This window comes from Pituophis catenifer, unplaced genomic scaffold, assembly GCF_029215685.1.
Source record: "Pituophis catenifer annectens isolate HBS135680 unplaced genomic scaffold, rPitCat1.0.hap2 SCAF_14, whole genome shotgun sequence".
Classification (NCBI taxonomy): Eukaryota; Metazoa; Chordata; class Lepidosauria; order Squamata; family Colubridae; genus Pituophis; species Pituophis catenifer.
Genome location: NW_027256894.1, coordinates 19233749 through 19253458, shown reverse-complemented (window position 1 = coordinate 19253458; position 19710 = coordinate 19233749). Strand labels below are relative to the sequence as shown.

General features: G+C 48.0%; 1 protein-coding gene across 1 annotated transcript in view; it reads left to right on the top strand.

Annotated features, from left to right (window-relative positions):
* Positions 1–5315: 5315 nt before the first annotated feature.
* ZNF592 (zinc finger protein 592) overlaps positions 5316–19710 on the top strand; it is a 32340-nt gene continuing 17945 nt past the window's right edge. The window contains exons 1-2 of the mRNA XM_070953383.1: positions 5316–5394; positions 15063–17431. Of these exons, the coding sequence (XP_070809484.1) occupies positions 15071–17431 (2361 nt within the window). The 5' untranslated portion in view covers positions 5316–5394; positions 15063–15070. The remainder of the gene's footprint in view (positions 5395–15062; positions 17432–19710) is intronic.

Sequence of the window (19710 nt, the reverse complement as noted above, 5' to 3'; positions counted from 1 at the left end):
TGGAGCCTCCGGGTGCTCCTCAAGGGGAGCCCCATGTAGAGAGCATTGCAGTAGTCCAAGCGGACTACCATCAGTCCAAGATTGATTGATTATTAACAGTATTAACAGTAACAGAGTTGGAAGGTATCTTGGAGGTTATCTAGTCCAACCCCCTATACTAGGGATTCGAACCGCCAAACTGCCGACCTTTCTAACCGACACTGCCAAAGCATGAGATAAGGACATAATCAGTGGTGAAATCCAATTTTTTTTTACTACCGGATCTGTGGGCGTGGCTTGGTGGGCGTGGTGTGGTGTGGCTTGGTGGGCGTGGCAAGGGAAGGATACTGCAAAATCCCCATTCCCTCCCCACTCCTGGGGGAAGGATGTTGCAAAATCTCCATTCCCACCCCACCCTGGGGCCAACCAGAGGTGGTATTTGCCGCTTCTCCGAACTACTCAAAATTTCCGCTACCAGTTCTTCAGAACCTGTCAGAACCTGTTGGATTTTACCCCTGGACCTAATGGTAGTTAATGTTATTCTTTATAGGGTTGTGTTCATGGCTGCGAATGGTTAGTTTTTATTAAATTCTTGTTGGTTTTTACCTCTATAAACTACCGTAACTAGAGTCACTTCGGGCAATCATTGGCCTTATGAATTGTCCGTGTAGGCAGGTAGACAGACAGACAGACAGACATTGGTCTGATTCCCATGTCTGCCTCCAATGATAACAGAGATCAGAAGAGACACGTGAGCTTTTGAGGGGGGCTATGTTTACACAAACACACGCTGGGATAGTCTGCTTAAGTGTGTGTTTTACCCAAGGCACGATCGATTAGGTCACGTAGCCAACGAAACTATAAAGCTACAGCTGAGAAATCAGAATGGCCGAGTTTACACGCAGCACGCTAAATCACAAACAAGCCAGACCCCATTGTGGTTTAGCATGTTGGGCAAACCTTACCGATAGGCCAACAAGCAAGAGGTTGAGCAAACCTAACCGAGACTAGTAAGCAAGAGGTTGAGCAAACCTAACCGAGACTAGTAAGCAAGAGGTTGGGCAAACCTTACCAACAAGACTAGTAAGCCTAGGCAAGTTTTCTAAACCAATAACAAGAACTGCAAAGCTACATTTCATTGTTAGGATGACTGGCCCTGCCACCTGTGAAAACTGGAGTAATTAAGAATCCCATCATTTAGAAATCAGAAACTTTCTTCGCTGCGGGGACCATTGGCCACACCAGAACTCTCTAAACCCCCATTGTGTCTTCTTGAAAGCAACTTGATGGGTTGGAGAGAGAGAGAGAGAGAGAGAGAGAGGCTTGAAGCGAGAGGCTGGAGCTGACATGATGCCAGCCTTCTCTCCTAGCCCCCAGAAACCCTCCATTTTCGGAGATAAAAGACGTCATTAGCGAGGCACAAAAGGGCATCACAATTATGTCAATGTGCCTCTCTTTTGAAATGAATGGAATAACCTTTTACATAATCCCATTAGCATTTTCAGGGGGGGAAATGGTGGCATTTTGAGCAGATAGTTAAAAAGAATGCTGCTTCTTGTCTTGGCAGAAAGGCCAAAAGTATTATCTGATTTACTATCTCAGAATTGATATTCAACAGCGTTAAGAGAGCCTGGGGTGAACAGGGAGTCCGCTCCAATCTACCAAGAGGTTGGGGTTTGGTTTTGTTATTTTGCAAAGCATCCTAGCTGCATTTTCTCAGCAAGGGAAAAGTTTGAGAAGACTTTGTATAAACTTAATGTAACTATTGCCATTAGTATACAATGATTGTTTGATTATGAGCCATCAAGTCATTTTCCGCTTCTGTTACAGATGTCTCCTGTTGTTTTCTTCTTCTTGGGCTACTGGGTCTTTTGATTTACTTAGATGTTTTGGAGCAGAGGTCTCCAACCTTGGCAACTTTACGACTTGTGGACTTCAACTCCCAGAATTCCTCAGCCAGCGCAGCACATGCGCTGGCTGAGGAATTCTGGGAGTTGAAGTCCACAAGTCGTAAAGTTGCCAAGGTTGGAGACCCGTGTTTTGGAGGACTATAGTTGGTTTGTGTGTTACTTAGTTGGGTAATGAAATGTGTGGAAGCCAACAAGCTCAGAGAGCACCAAGGACGCCACAACTCAACCCTAAGGTACAATTATCCTCTTCTAGTATAACTCTGCTTTGTTAGCATGTGGTTCTTCCCTTGCTATTTGTTTTGGATCGGTATCTCTGGGACTTGGGTTACATTTCTGGATCTTGGATCTTGGATTTCTGATTTCATTTTTCTTATGAAACATTTTGGGAATATCCTGTTCTGTTCCGTCTAATCCTTGGCATGCCTAATCTGGCTTGCTCAGACAGTTCGTAGCATGGAGGCGGCCACTGACCTCATTCAAACACAGATCCCAAGGGATAAACATTTGACCCCACCCTGAAGAAGATTAAGATATCCATTTCTCCCCTTAGTACCCCACTCCCAAATGGATACGGGGCCCCATCCCCAACCACTCTTGAGAGTCCACTCTTTGACATGATGTGCAAAGCCTAGCTTCCAGAAGCTGCACACTGGGGGTGTAGAAGAATGCTTACAGCAACATGAAGTGTGTAAAACCATTCACGCTCCCAATACTAGAACTACAGGTAGTCCTCGATTTATGACCACAATTGAGTCCAACATTTCTGTTCTTAAGTGAGACATTTGTTAAGTGAGTTTTGTCCCCTTTTACAAACTTTCCTGCCACAGTTGTTAAGCGAAACACTGCAGTTGGTAAGTTAGGAACACGGTTGTTAAGTGGATCTCCCTTCCCCGTTGACTCTACTTGACCTTTTGGATACAGCAATGGTCATAAGTATGAAGCAGCTGCCAAAGGTCTGAATTTCGATCACATGACCATGGGGCTGGTACAAAAGTTGTAAGTGTGAAAAATGGTCATAAATCACTTTTTTTCAGTGTCGTCGTAACTTTGAATGGTCACTAAATGAACTGTTGCAAATCAAAGACTCCCTGTAATAAAAGATAACATAAGCTTTCCAGCTCTGTTCTTTTCAATCAAAATAAATAGGCATTCTCAATATACATTCTAATAAGCTTCCAGGAGTCGCTGTGAGTGAGCCATATAAAATTTCTTAAATAAATAAATAACATCCGTTTCCAAAAAAATCTTTCTGCAAACTGTACTGTTCATAAGTGAATCAAGCCTTAGTATCTACAATAAACTTTCTGCGTTGGACAGAAAGAGAGACAGAAAGAGAAAGAGAAAGAGAGGTGTATTATGACAAAAAAAAATGTTTACTATGAGTTCTTAGCAATAATTGAAGATCTTACTAAAACAGAATCCCTCAAAAGAAATCACGAGAGCATTTAAGATTTTAATTGCAAGATGCTACCTGCGTAGCCTCCACCTGTCTGGAATTTTCAGGAGGCTTCTTGGCACAAATTGGAGCTGATAATTGAAATATTATCTACAATAGCTTATGCAAATAAATCGGGGAATTAGAACTACTCAGAATAATCTCACCTCTGCTTTCCTTATAGACTGGCTCATGTCAAACATCTCAAGGCAATTCACAATAATAAAATCCAATATAAAAATCCAGTAATGATGAAAGTAAACCATACCCCATCTCACAACCAGAGATAATTGAGCAGCTGGGGAGGCACGTGCTTCCAAAGATGACTAAGACAGACTCATGCCATGGTGGAGTCAGGAACTGGGGCCAAGGGTAGTGTGGTCCTCACATTTTTTTAAAGTGCAACCGGGTTCAATGTGATACTCATCACCTTACAATGTTCCTGAGGTCAAAGAAAGACTCAGTGACTGCTAGGACTGTTGGAAAGCTGGCATCGTTACTACCACCCATCTTCGCACGTTCCACAGTTTGTGTGGCTCTCCACCTTCTGGAGCGAACACCAAAGGTGCTGGGCTACAAAACCTAGCACTTCCCACAGCATCAGGGTCTTTGCTGACAGCATATGGGTCTCTCGGGAGATTTTCCCAAGACCTTTTTGGTTATCCATTCGGGACCAAGTTGGGTTCAGGGAGGAGGAAAGGATTGTCCCTTGAACCCTGGATGGATCGGAACTTCAGCAGCCATGCTGGGTGCAGAGAAGGTGGACGAAGCTGCTCTGCAGGACACTCATGTTTTGCTGGGTTTATGGCCCGGGTCTATGCCATGCATGCCATGGCTTGACTACAAAAACATGCCATGCCTCTAATGCCAGACCAGGCCCGCAATAACATGCCATACCCACCATGCCATGCCAGTTAGGGCTATGCCATGCCAGTCAGGGCCATGCCATACCAGCAAAAACATACCATATCATACCATGCCATGCCAGTCATGGTCATGGTCATGTCATGCCTGCAATAGCATACCATACTTGCCATGCCCTGGCAGTCAGGGCCATGCCATACCAGCAATACCATACCATACCCGCCATACCATGCCAGTCAGGGCTATGCCATGCCAGTCAGGGCTATGCCATGTCAGTCAGGGCCATGCCATACCAGCAATACCATACCATACCCGCCATGCCATACCAGTCAGGGCTATGCCATGTCAGTCAGGGCTATGCCATGTCAGTCAGGGCCATGCCATAACAGCAATAACATGCCATGCCATGACAATCATGGTCATGTCATGCCTGCAATAACATACCATACCAGCCATATCATGCCAGTCAGGACCATACCATAACAGCAATAACATACTATATCATACCTGCCATACCAGTCAGCTATGTCATGCCAGTCAGAGCCATGCCATACCAGCAATAACATGCTATGCCATGACAGTCATAGTCATGTCATGCCTGCAATAACATACCATACCATACCATGCCAGGCATATCATGCCAGTCAGGGCCATGACATGCCCATACTATGTCATACCTGCCATGCCAGTCAGGGCCACGCCATACCGGCCCTATAACATACCAGGCCAGGCCATGGCCGCCACGACACCACCCCACCACACCACGCCATGCCCTCCTCCCAAAGCCGGACGGAGCCGAGGCTGCCAGACCCGGCGGCGCTCCCTCTCCCCCCGACCTCCTCCATCCTGAGGCAATCCCGGGGCCCCAAAACACCTCAGGGGGAGGCGGCCACCCCAACCCGGGGGCGCCCTGGGGGGAGGGGTCGCCGCGTGCGTGTGTGTGTGAGAGAGAGAGAGAGATCGATGGATCGATCGAGCGGGCGATCGAGTGATTGATCGATCGATCGAGAGAGCTGCGGCCCGGCGCGGCGCCGTCCCTGAGGCGAGCGGCCCTGTCCTGGCCTGGGAGGCCCCGCCCCTCCCCCGCGCCCGCCCCTCCCGCGCCCGCCGCCGCCGCCATGTTGAGGCGGTCGCTGCCCGGCGCTGCTGGGTGAGGCCTGCGCGGGCCCGGGCGGCGGCGGAGCCCGCGGCGGAGCAGCCCGGTCGGTAAGTGCGGGGCGGGCGGCTCGGCCCGAGGGTCGGCAGCGGCGGCGGGACAGCCTTCCTGAGGCTCGGCGTGGCCTCTCTTCGGGGCCTTCCGCGGGACAAGCAACGGGGCCCGGCCGCTTTGGCAGCCCAGCCCGCGGCGGAGCGCTCGGCCTCGGGAGGCTGGCAACGGCGGTGGGGATGGGGGCGCCTGGCAGGAACCCCAGCCGGGCTTTTTTGTGGCGGCTCCGGCCGACCCGCTGGGCCAGGCTGGCAGAGGCGGCCTCGCTCCCTCCCTCCCTCCGTGTCTGCGGGGAAGCGGCGGCTGCGGTGCCAGGCTGGGTCGCCTCTGCCCCGGCTGTGTGTGTGTGTGTGTGGGGGGGGTCTTTGTGGGGAGGCCTGTCCCTCCTTCCTGGGCACTATAAACCTCTGCAAACCCCCCCACCCCGCTCAATATATGGGACCCCCATGAGGAGCTTCGTCCTGCAGCCAGGCTGGCATTTGTGCCAGGCTGGTGCTGCAAGACCTGCGCCAACTTTGGTGGCAGCTGCCAGGCGGCTCACTTGATGCCCCTTTCTTCCTGCTACTGTCCTCATCCTCCTGACCATCCTCCTCATCACAGAGCCTCTCGGCTCCTTAGCAGGAGGGGTGTCCCCAACCCACCTCCCCAACACACACACACACACACACCAGTGCTGAAATGCATTTCTAAGCAGGACCCCCGTTTGCAAATCCCCCCCTCCCATGCCCCAACCCATCCCCCTCATCCCATGCTGAAATGCATTTCTAACCAGGAACCCCCATTTGCAAACCCCCCCTCCCATGCCCCAGCCCATCCCCCTCATCCCATGCTGAAATGCATTTCTAACCAGGAACCCCCATTTGCAAACCCCCCCTCCCATGCCCCAGCCCATCCCCCTCATCCCATGCTGAAATGCATTTCTAACCAGGAACCCCCATTTGCAAATCCCCCCTCCCATGCCCCAGCCCATCCCCCTCATCCCATGCTGAAATGCATTTCTAACCAGGAACCCCCATTTGCAAACCCCCCCTCCCATGCCCCAGCCCATCCCCCTCATCCCATGCTGAAATGCATTTCTAACCAGGAACCCCCATTTGCAAACCCCCCCTCCCATGCCCCAGCCCATCCCCCTCATCCCATGCTGAAATGCATTTCTAACCAGGAACCCCCATTTGCAAATCCCCCCTCCCATGCCCCAGCCCATCCCCCTCATCCCATGCTGAATTGCATTTCTAACCAGGAACCTCCGTTTGCAAATCCCCCCCTCCCATGCCCCAGCCCATCCCCCTCATCCCATGCTGAAATGCATTTCTAACCAGGAACCCCCATTTGCAAACCCCCCCTCCCATGCCCCAGCCCATCCCCCTCATCCCATGCTGAAATGCATTTCTAACCAGGAACCCCCGTGTGTGCGTGCATCACAGCCTCTTCTCCTGCCATACACTTGTATCGCGCCACCTCGGTCAGCTGTGGCTCCGATGGGCATCGCTTTGCTTCCGCCTCCTTTAACGGCCTGCTATCTGCAGAAGATCAAGAACAGTTTGCAGACGGCATTGGCCCACTTGGCGCGCACCGAGGTGTACTGATGGTTACCCACACTGATCCGATGGCCTTTTTAGGCCACCCGACTCCCACCGGGCTCTGGGCAAGGCGAATTTGGCCAAGGAAAGCCATGCCCTCATCCAGACTTCCAGCTCTATAGAGGGGAAACCCCAGGGGAGCTGTCCATATTCGGCTTGTTCTCGTCCCCCTGTTTCTTTTTCGACCCAAGTCATCTTTTATTCAATGTTTCTCTCTTTCTGCTCATAGTAAATATGCTGGAATACTCCTTCCGATTTAGTGCATGGCGTTTTAGAGCTGCAGCCTCTAATGTTTATGTGGGCTTAGCGGAGGAACAAGAGACCACGATAATTGTGGGGTGGTTTTTTTTCCTGTCCCCATAAAGGGAACTTGTTATGTAATGGACTTCAGTTCGCAGGCTGCAAAGCTTTTCACATCAACTAGTAGAAAATAACTTGGAAGAGGCCAACCTCCCTCCCCTCCAACATCAACTGAAATCTTCTCAGAGTTCTTGTATTTCTGCAGAAAGATCAATTAGATCTGATGGAATATGAAATCTTGTAAACAGTGCTGGGTTTTCCTTTATTTGCCTTCCAGCTGTTGAAATGAACCACTGTTTTCTTAGCTCAATGCATTTGCACACAGCATAGGACTATTATTAATCTATGTTAGGTAGCTGCATTATATTATCCCAGTATGTGCGATATCAATCGTAGGTGAGGATGTACATGAGGCTAAGATGGTCTGCAATCTGAACTACAGTTTGGGAACTCATGAACTGATTGTACTGGTTAAGGTGGCTGCCCTAGAAACCAGGAAACGGTGAATTCTAGTCCCCGCCTTAGGCATAAAAAAATTGGCAGGATGACTTTGGGCCAGTACCTGTTTCTCAACCCAACCTACCTCACAGGGTTGTTATTGTGGGGAAAATAGGAGGAGGAAGGAGTATTAGGTATGTTCACCTCCTTGAGTTACTTATTAATCCAACCCTCTGCTCAAGCAGAAAACCCTCAACCATTTCAGACAAATGGTTGTCCAATCTATTCTTAAAACCTCCATTGTTGGAGCGCCCACAGCTTCTGGAGGCAAGTTGTTCCACTGATTAATTCTTCTAAATGTTCATTGTCCCTTGCTCCCAAGTAAGTAGATTAAAGCACAGGGGCTTATTATATTTATATCACTATTTTTCTGGGTAGTCGAAGGAAGTGCTTGTTGTGAGTTTCCAAGCATATCACCCCTTCATTGGTAGACCATCTCCAGATGTGTTCAACTTCAGCAAGGTGGCATTATCACAGTTTTCATGTGATTGTCACAGGAAGACAGACTCATGCAGCAGAAGGACCTTTGTCTAAAATATGCTGACCCTATTTACATGTCACTGTAAGCGATGATTTATGGAACAAGCTATCATGATTTGGATTGTATATCATGGCAAGCAGTAAACCACAGTTCAGAAGCACAATAGTTGGCTCACACAGCATAGTGAAGCAAAACAGATCTGAATCCAGCAATAGGCAAAAAGTTCAAGGAAATATCTTTACTCTTGGCTGCTGGTGAATTGAGCTTTAAAAATAGACCCGAAACGCTTCTGAACAAGGAATGTTTCTCCTGTTTACGATTTTATCCTTGAACTGGTCCTTTTAGATTTGTGTTGATAAAATATTATCTACCACAAAGCAGTCCTTCACTAGGCAGCACTTTTTCATGTTTCCAGCCTCCTCCTGGATGAGATTTGTTGTATTTTTCGGCCCTTCTCTTGTTGAGGGGAAATTGGCAAATGGTGAGAAATGCCTGGGTTCACACAAATTGTGAGCTATAATGTGGTTTGTTTGTTTTTGGCGGTTTTAGGTTGATGTTGAAATTTCCCCATTATGGATTAGTGCGTAATGTGCAGCCCATTATGGCCTGTTCATCAAATGGCACTTATAAAATCTTAAGCTTTATGCGAACACAATCAGAAAGTGAAGATGGCTAGTGTTTATTTAAAAAAAAAAAAAACCCAACAACGCTGTGATGTTTCTGCATCATTTGCTATTCGGTGTTTTCCTTCCCTCTTACATTTGACAGTATCAAATCTCTGCTGCTGCTTCACCTGAAAATTCTCTATAAAAACAGACAATTTCACACGTGAAACTCTTAAGCCCGATGGAGATTTTTAAAACCAGCTTATCTGGCATGAATGCATCGATGAAGTTGTTCCATCCATTTCTTGTGGGGCTCAGTTGTGGGGGAAGGAATTGGTGTCTCCTCTTGCTGGGCCATAGGCGTTGTTTGTTTGTTTTGGGCAATCCATAAACTGTTCCATTTTGCACTGGATTTCATGAGTCCTATTTGGTAGGTGGGAAACTAGAGTCCCTACAGAATGATAAGAAAACTCTCCTGGCAGAACAAACATCATCAGCCGCCCTGATTCTTCGGAGAAAGGCGGAATATAAATTGAACTAATAAATAAATATAATAAGAATGAGCTGGGATTCTTTGGTAGGCTGCTCGAAAGCCCCAGCTTCATCAGAAGCACCTCCAGGCAGGATAGGGAACCGTTAACCGTTTGAATATTCAGAAAACTACTCCTTCTGACTCTAGTTCCTGCATCACATTAAGCTGTGGTTTGTTTTAAACATCGTTCACTGAAGATAATAACCACTACATGTTAGTGAATCTGTATGTGCAAAGTTGTGCACACACAACTCCAGAGGTTGAGGGTGCCCCATCACTGAAGGTTTGTAAGAAGAGGCTGGAGAACCATTTGTCTAAAACGGTATAGAGCAGGGGTCTCCAACCTTGGCAACTTTTAAGACTTGTGGACTTCAACTCCCAGAGCAAAGCTGGCTGAGGAACTCTGGGAGTTGAAGTCCACAAGTCTTAAAGTTGCCAAGGTTGGAGACCCCTGGTATAGAGTCTCTTGCTTGATCAGGAGGTTGGACTAAAAGACCCCTCCCCCCCCCAAGATCCCTTCCAACTCTGTGATTCTGTATATCTGGGTTGACACAACATGCTAATCTAAAATCAAACAGACTGCATGGTAACTATGGCTTAGTGAAAGGGCGAGACTCCCTGAGTAGCCACCCTGAGACTTTTTAGACGGATTTATTTCCCCTCCTCAATTTCAGAATTTAGGAAACACGGGAGAATATACAGTTACAGGAGTGGGTTAGAGCCCAGCTGCAGATGTGCATATTCAGAAATACAGTTAATGACCATTGGGATCCCTGAAATCAAAATTGGTTTAAGTTTTGGAGTGGACTTGGAATCTTTATTTATTTATTCGTATCCTGCCTTTGTTATTTTTGCAAATAACAAAGGTGTGGCAGACATATCCGATACACCAGAGGTCTTCAAACGTGGCAGCTTTAAGAGTTGTGGATTACAACTCCCAGAATTCTCCAGCCAGCATAGCTGGGAATTCTGGGAGTTGAAGTCCATAAGTCTTAAAGCTGCCAAGTTTGAGGACCCCTGCAATACACCTCCCTCCTCCGGTTTTCCCCACAACAACAACCTTGAGAAGTGGATTGGGCTGAGAGAGAGAGACACACACACAGACCCAAAACTCATCCATTTGGCTTTGTTCATTTGTTAAGATTCAGGTGATGTTTTTTTTTTTTTCCCCAACTGCATCCACCAGAGTTTGGTGGGAAAGCGGAAGACGGGATGCTGACTCCCTCCTCAGCCTTTCTGATATTCGCATAAAAGCTGCATTACCTCTGATATTAATGACAAGATTAGCAATCGAGGGATTTTTTATTTTATTTTTTTTACAGTAAATGAAATGTGAGACGCAGAAGGACGGGAGCTTTAAATCGCTGGCACCCTGTCCTGCAGGATGCTCAGGTTTGAAGTCTTCCCTTCTCACCCATTAGGAGTGGGGGGAAAGGTCTTCCTTGGGCCTCCGGGGGATATCATCCCGCTGGGTTAGTGGTGATAATGAAAATTTCAAAACAAGAGAAAGTTTAAAGCTCTCTCTCTCTCTCTCCATTAGGCAGAATGCTGAGGGCTCATTTCCTCCCTCCCTCCCTCCCTTCCTGTTTTCTTTCTTTCTTTTTAATTTTTAGAATCCCAACTCGGTTGTTTAGTGATTGCCTGGCATGAAGTGAAACCTTAAGCATGCCCTTCCAGCGCCTGGTGAGTTCGCAACAAGAAAATGGAAGACTTCCTTGTTCCTGTGCGCGGTCAGCGTTGACCGTTCCGGAAAGAAGGTCGCAGAGGCTGGCTGTCTAGCTCTCCAAGACCTTTGTACTGTACCATCCAGGGCCGAAGATTTTTTTTTTTTTTAACTTGTTTTGTTTTGTTTTTTTCCCCTGCGCATGCAACCCCGGGGAAGATCAAGCGTCCCCATTGTTTCACAGCCCTCTGGCAGCCGAGAGGGAATTTGCTCTGATGCAGATTTTGGCAGGGCTTCCCTCGTGGCTCGGGCCCAACTGCCAAAAGTCAGTTGTGTACGCAACGCACACTTCGCTTTCTTCACTCCTTCGCTTTGGCCCAAACCAGCAACAAAAAAGTTGCCGACGTGTGGGTTAATGATAGGAAAGGAGGGGGGGTGTTTAAACTGGAAGATGTCTGTTGTAATGGAAAGAGAAAATTTCTGTCGCTCTTAGCAATAGAAATTTTGGACTCCATTGTGGTCGTAAGTCGAGAACTACTTGTACTTCCGTTCCCCTTTTCCGTTATGGAAGTGACTTTTGCTTCGCTCCCATTTTATGACTTTCCTTGACGCAGTTGTTGTGAATCTGGCTTCCCCATTGTCTTTGCTGGTCTGAAGGTCCCAAAAAGGGATCACGTGGCCCCGGGACACTGCAACCGTCATAAATATGAATCCGTGGCCAAGCGTGTCTGAATTTCGCTCACATGACCTTAGGGATGCCGCAACGGTCGTCATTGTGAAAAACGGTCGTTAAGTCTCCTTTTTTTTGAATGCCGTTGTAACTTCGAACGGTCACTAAACAAAGAGTTGTAAGTCGAGGACCTCCTATATATTTATTTATTTATTATTATTATTTATCATTCAAATTTCTATACCGCCCTTCTCCTTTCGGACTCAGGGCGGTGAACAGCCAAAATAAAACATTTATACATAAAGTGCGATTAAAAAAATAGATTTAAAATAATTAAATTTGGCCCATAGTTTAAAATTTATCAATTTAAAATCCATATCAAAATTTAAAATCAACCATAAAATCATAAAATCAAGAGAGACCGGCTAACTGAAAGAGATGAGTTTTTAGGGCCCGACGAAAAGTCCGGAGGTCGGAGATCACTCGTATCTCTGGGGGTAGATTGTTCCAAAGGGTAGGTGCCACCACAGAGAAGGCTCTCCTCCTGGGGGTCGCCAGCCAGCATTGTCTAGCCGACGGCACCCTGAGGAGGCCCTCTCTGTGGGAGCGAACTGGCCGGTGGGAGGCTATTGGTGGCAGAAGGTAGCAATCTACCCTTCTACGGGAAAATTCCAGCGTCAGTCTCTGCTGCACACATCTCCCAGCCATGTTTACATCCTCATTGAAAAAGAGATGCTTCAGGAGCTTGCTTGGCAATGTGGAGAGAGGTCATCTTATGGTCCTTGTTTCCCATCCTTCTCAGATGCTTCTCCTGTGGGAATGGGCCAACTCACCACGGCTGACTCACTGCTGGATAAGTTGCCATGGCCAACACGCCATGGGACAGTTGTAGAAGGGAATTGGACTGGGACTGGGACTGGAATGGAATGGAATGGAATAGAATAGAATAGAATAGAATAGAATAGAATAGAATAGAATAGAATAGAATAGAATAGAATAGAATAGAATTTTTTATTGGCCAAGTAATAATAATAATTATTAATTATTAATTATTAAATAATAATTAAATAATTAATTGGTTTAATAATAATTAAACCAATTTGGCTCATCAGTTAAGATCTTCAGCATAAAATTTAGACAATTTGAAAATTTATGCCAGCCCGGCTTGGTGAAACAGAAAGGTCTTAAGTGCACGACGGAAAGTACGGAGATCTGGGATCATTCGTATCCCTGGGGGTATCTTGTTCCAAAGGGTAGGTGCCCCCACAGAGAAGGCTCTCCCCCTGGGAACCACCAGTCGACATTGCTTTAGTGACGGCACCCTGAGAAGGCCCACTCTGTGGGAGCGTACTGGTTGGTGGGAGGTTATCGGTTGCAGAAAGTGGTCTCGTATGGAGGGGCTGGGGCGCATGCATGGGGACGTATATCCATGTGTGGGGATGTGCGCACATATGGGGAGATGAGCATGTACAGGGTTGCTCGCATTGCATTTTGGGGGTCCGGGCACGCATGCTTGCATTCGTGTGTGCAAGTGCACTTCGGGCCCTCAGCACCAAAAAGGTTAACCATCACTGCTCTAATGCAACGCTGTCCTACCTTGGCAACTAAGACTTGTGGACTTCAACTCCCAGAATTTCACAGGTCTTAAAAGTCCACCGGTCTCGAAGTTGCCATGGTTGGACACCCTTCTTCTAATGTGTCCTCCTGGCTGGGGAATTGAAGCCCACCCGTCTTAAAAGCTGTTTAGCTTGAAAAAGACTGCCGAATAAAACATTTTTTTATTGTGGCGGAGTTCAAGTTTTAGTAGGCTGGAATCCGGTGCCTCTAATGAAGCAGATTTTAATGTGCATGCTAAACCAACAACAAATAAACTATATTATAGCCCTGCAGGATACGGGGGGGAGTAGTCAACAGTTGGTAGTTTATCATCTTCATTCTCCAGTTACAAGATAGAGGCAGTTAGTTTCCCTGAAAACAATTTGAAGTGTGGGAGCAATTCTCCTAAACCAGGACTTCGATGCTAATAGCCCTGCCAGCTGGCAGTTATAGGGATTGAAAGCCGGCGTATCTGGAAGGTATCAGGTAGGGGACATTTTTGGTAAAATATGAGAGCTGATAATGCAGCTCTTGACTCCCTAGAACTCGCATCTGTCCGGGTTGCTTTCAACCCCAAGACGTTATACCAAAGGTGCTTTGTCAAAGGGCAACCGGAATTTGTTTTCCCTTGAAGACGTTTCGCTTCTCATCCAAGAAGCTTCTTCAGTTCTGGCTGAATAGTGGAGGATGGAAGGATTTATACTCCTTGCAGACAGCTGGTCATTTGCATCCTTTTAGAGAGTCTTAGAGGCCACTTGGAGGTTTAATCTGTATCCTCAGTTGCCCCAGAGGTGCTTTTTCAAGAGGCAACTGGACTTTCTGGTTTTTCTTTGAAGACGTTTCGCTTCTCATCCAAGCAGCTTCTTCAGTTCTGGCTGAATGGTGGAGAATGGGAGGATGTATATTCCTTGCAGCCATCTGGTTGTTAGCACTCCCTCTCAGAGAGTCATTCAAACTTTATCTGTGCCCTCAGGGTCACCTGAATAGTGCAAATGGGCGTGTGGAGCCTAAAATGCTATACAGTTAGTCCTTAACATGCGACCACAATTGAGCCCCCAATTCCTGTTGCTAAGCAACAGTTGTCAAGTCAGTGAGTTAAATGAGTTTTGCCGCATTTTGCGAATTTGCTTGCCATAGTTATGAAACAAAACGCACTTAGTTAAGTTAGTAACATGGCGGTTAAGTGAACCTGGCTTCTCTGTTGACTTTGCTTGGCAGAAGGTCCTAAAAGGGGATGACACGATCCCGGGACGCTGCAAACATTATAATTTATATATTTATATTTATTATAATTTATATATATTTTAATTGTTTTTTAATATTTGTATTTTATGTTTTTTAATTCTGGCTGTACACCAGGAGAAGGGCGGTATATAAATTTAAAATAATAAATAAATAAATAAATAAATAAATAAATAAATAAATAAATAAATAAATAAATAATAAATAAATAAATAAATAAATAAATAATAAATAAATAAATAAATAAATAAATAAATAAATAAATAAATAAATAAATAAATAAATAAATAAGAGCCAGTTACCAAGGGGTCCAAATTTTGATCACACGACCACAAGGATGCTACAGTGGTTGTAAGTGTGAAAAACTGTCATAAGTCACTTTTTTTTAAGTGCCGTTATAACTTCGAACTTAAGGAATGGTTGCAAGTCAAGGACTGCCTGTATTTGTAGGAAATGTACATTCCCAGTGTCACGTCTGACGGACTTTTTTTGATTTGTAGTTTTCATCATGGGGGACATGAAAACTCCCGACTTCGATGACCTGCTGGCTGCTTTCGACATTCCTGACCCAACCAGCCTTGACGCCAAGGAAGCCATCCAGACAGCCAGCGAGGAGAACGACAACCACCTCAAGCAGGCGGGCATCGGCATAGACGAAAACGCCGCTTTGTCCCATGCCGCCCCTCCGGCTTCCGACGTTCCTGTCGTGAGCGTCATTGTGAAAAACACTTGTCGCCAGGAGTCATTCGAGGCAGAAAAGGATGGCAACCACCTCGCACCGGGCCTGTTGCACAACGGATTCCGCGGCTCGGATCTGCCACTGGAGACTCACGGCTATAGGAAATTCGATTCGACGTTCGTCAATGGGGACGGCTTGAGGAACTACCCGGAGAAGTTGGAACCAGCCAAATCGGAGCCTTTACCGACTTTTAGTCAGTTCAGTCCCATCTCCAGCCCGGAGCCGGACGACGTCCTGAAAGAAAACAGTATTGTGGACAAACCTAAACTTGCCCAAACTCCTTATTTCCCACCCCATCCCATGTATATCCCATCGGGATCGTCCGTGTTAGATTTGCTCAGTAGGACCCTGCCGGAGCCGGAATTCAGTAGGTTTATATCCACTGGCCCATCGCTGCTAGATCTCTTAAGTAAGAAACTGCCCGAACCAGAGCTGAGTATGTTTGATCAATATTGTAAAAGAGATCCGAAGATCGACATACACGGCCTTCAGGAGAACAGGGCCGACGTCGCCACCAAGAGAGAGCGTGACAAAAGCCCAGAGAAATGTGACGGGGCTGACAAAGATCTCACGGACACCCACGGTTCCTTTGGTGAAGGGCTTCCTCTTGGCAACTTCCATGGCAATAACCTGGGGGAAGGTAAAGGTTCTGTGCCCGAGATGACCTTCTCTTCCTCTGTCCCACCTCGCCAGCGTCTCAAGCCCACTCACTCCAAGCTGTCCTCTTGCGTCGCTGCCCTGGTAGCCCTCCAGGCCAAAAAGGTGGCGGGTATATCCAAGGAGGATCAGGTGAATGTGACCAGAGAGCCTCCCGCCTCCTTTAAGGATGGCATGAAGGGGAGCCCCAAAATGCCCAAATCGCCCAAGAGCCCCAGAAGCCCGCTGGAAATAGTGAGAAAGGTCAACAAGCAGCCCGACTCTCCTCGGAGCGTGTGCAGCGACAGCAGCGGCAAAGGTTCTCCTTCGGTGGCCACCGGCTCCCCTCCGGCCATTCCCAAAGTCCGGATCAAGACCATCAAAACCTCTTCGGGGGAAATTAAAAGGATGGTCACGAGAATCTTGCCCGAAGCAGACGACCTGGGCAAATCTCCTCACGATTCGCCTGCGGACGGCTCAATGGTCGAATCCTTCCCTTCTCCAGAAGCAGCCTCTTCCCTGGAAGCCGAGCCGGGCAAGGATTTTGCAAAAGCAACCACCCCGGAACCAAATTTAGCCAGCCCCCAAATCAACCCTTTGATTTCAGACATTCCCTTAAGCGACATCCCCAGTGCGTCGCACTTGGCCAACAGCGGGATGACGAAAGTAGGCCTTGTGGGACAGCCGTTGGGCAAAAAGCAGCAGCCGGGCACCGCAGCCCAGCTCTGCAACCCCGCCAGCCTCCTCCCCAAGGCTGTGCACCTGGCCAATCTCAACCTGGTGCCCCACAGCGTGGCCGCATCGGTGGCGGCCAGGTCCAACGTGCAGCGGCGGGGCCAGTCCCAACCAACCCAGGTGACCGTGCCGCTGATGCAGCAGGTCAAGAAGACCGCCCCCCTCGTGGTCGAGGCATTCAACAAAGTGTTGCACGGTGCCAACCCAGTGCCAATCTACACACCCAACCTCAGCCCTCCCCTCGAGAGCAGTATTCACGTTCCTGCTGCTGGCTATGGCTGCCTGGAATGTGGGGATTCGTTTGCCTTAGAAAAAAGCCTGACGCAACATTACAGCCGGAGGAGCGTGCATATCGAAGTCATGTGCACCCAGTGTTCGGCCACACTGCTGTTCTTCAACAAGTGCAGCTTGCTCAAACACGCCCGGGATCACAAGAGCAAAGGCTTCATCATGCAGTGTTCGCAACTCTTCATGAAACCCATTAACGTAGACCAAATGTTCTCACCGTCCCCCACCAGCTCGTCGGCCTCGTCGAGCCCGCCCACCGCACGGCTGTCCTCTCTGCCCCAGAAGCCCTGCGCGGCCCCAGGAAGCGGGGCGGGCAGCACGAGCGCTACCCAGCCGGCCCTGCCTCTGTACACAGACCCTTTGAGACTTATTCGTTATGGATTAAAGTGTTTTGAATGTAATAAACAGGCCTTGGACTATATCGCCCTAGCAGCACACTATCAGAGGACATCGGACGATAATGAGGGCCTGGTAAGTCACATTCGGGGCTCCGAGTTAATTTCTCTCACCCACCCACTCTTTCGATTTCTTATCACTGGGAAAGGACTACCAGCACATACAGGTAGTCCTCGATTTACCACTGCAACTGAGCCTGAAATTTCGGTTGCTGAGTGAGACATTTGTTTGCCTCATTTTACGATCTTTCTCGCCGCATTTGCTGGCAACAGCCGTTGGTGGCGCAATGGGTAGAACGGAGTATTGCATTCGGCTGCTGACTGCGGACTGCCAGCCGTTCGGCAGTCCGAGCCTCACCGGATCGAGGTTGACTCAGACTTCCATCCTTCTGAGGTCAGTGAAATGAGGACCCAGATTGTTGGGGGCAAGAGGCTGGCGTTGTAAACTGCCCAGAGAGATTATGGTAAAGCACTATGAAATGGTATAGAAGTCTTAAATGCTGTTGCTAAGGAGGGAGAGAGGGAGGGAGGAAGAGTCAATCTTGAGCCAGTCAGAATCAAACTCCTGGCAGTGGGCAGAATTAGTCTGTAATACTGCATTCTAAGTATCGGGAAGGGAGGGAGGAAGGGAGGAAAGGAAGGAAGGGTGGAAGGGAGGGAGGAAAAGGAAGGAAGGAAGGAAGGCTGAGTCAACCTTGAGCCAGTCAGACTCGAACTCCTGGCAGTGGGCAGAATTAGTCTGTAATACTGCATTCTAACTACCGGGAAGGAAGGGTGGAAGGGAGGGAGGGAGGAAAATGAAAGAAGGAAGGAAGGCTGAGTCAACCTTGAGCCAATCAGACTCGAACTCTTGGCAGTGGGCAGAGTTAGTCTGTAATACTGCATTCTAACCACTGGGAAGGAAGGAAGGGTGGAAGGGAGGGAGGAAAAGGAAGGAAGGCTGAGTCAATCTTGAGCCAGTCAGACTCGAACTCCTGGCAGTGGGCAGAATTAGTCTGTAATACTCGCCAGAAGGTCGCAAAAGATTATCACATGACTTCGGGACCCTGCAATTGTCATAAATTTGAACCCTTTGCTAGCCATCCGAATTTTGATCACGTGACCATGGGGATGCTGCCATGGTCTTAAGTGTGAACAGTGATCATAAAGTCACCTTTTCCAGCGCCTTCGTAACTTTGGAACAGTCGCTAAACAAACTATTGTAAGTCGAGGACTATCTACCTTAAGCCCGGAAGGGTAAAAAAAAAAAAATATGTGCACTTTTACAAGAAAGGAGATGAATTTCCAGGTGTGATCTAGTGTACCTGTTGTGGAGGGATCTGAATTTGGCTTTAATGCTATTTAGCGCAGCTGTTCATGACGTGATTCCGTTTGTTCTAGAAAACAGCTGCCCTGCAGCCCCTCCTGTGCCGTTGGGTTTCGCGTGGAAGCCTTTCGCGAGTTCATTTCGTGTTTTTGTGCCTCCTCAATATATATTTGGGAGAGGGGGAGAAAAAAAGGGTGAACTCGTTTAGCGCAATCCATAGATAACGGAGTTAGCCAACAACGGAAAGCGTCCGGAGCTCCGATGCTCATGAAAAAAACAGGCAGCCTTCCTCGCTGAGGCCCCAAGAACTACAGCTGACATAAATCAGCAGCCCCTCCCACCCTCGAGTTGTCAGTTTGCAGGGTGGTTGTGAGTCGGCCCCTTTGCATTTGTTGCTTCCTTTTCAGCGAAACCTTCAGGTGACGGGTTCCGATGGTTTTGACCAATTTCCTGTTCGTGCTTGAGTGTGCACCTTGAAAGTTAACCTCTTGGTGGAAAGCGGGCTTCAATTAGCTGTGCAAATGTGTGGGGCTCGCGTGCAACTCCTTTCCCGCCCTGTTTTTCCCCCCCCTTCCTCCCCCCCGTATGTGTAGCAGTTCAATGTTATAATTGTGGCCTCGTTGAGGCTAATCAGCTTCAAGAACGCCGTCGTTTACAGGAAGAGCCAAGAGCCCGTATTGCGATTCTTCAGAAATTTGTACAAATGAGATTAAAAACGACAGGCAAAACAGTAAGAGACCCCGTGACTCAGTGGCTTTCGATCGAAAGGTCGGCACTTCAGCGGTTCGAATCCCTAGCGCCGCGTAACGGGGTGAGCTCCTGTGACTTGTCCCAGCTTCTGCCAACCTAGCAGTTCGAAAGCAGGTAAAAAATGCAAGTAGAAAAATAGAGACCACCTTTGGTGGGAAGGTAACAGCATTCTGTGCGCCTTTGGCGTTGAGTCATGCCGCCACATGACCACGGAGATGTCTTCGGACAGCGCTGGCTCTTCGGCTTTGAAACAGAGATGAGCACCGCCCCCTAGAGTCGGGAACAACTAGCACATGTTT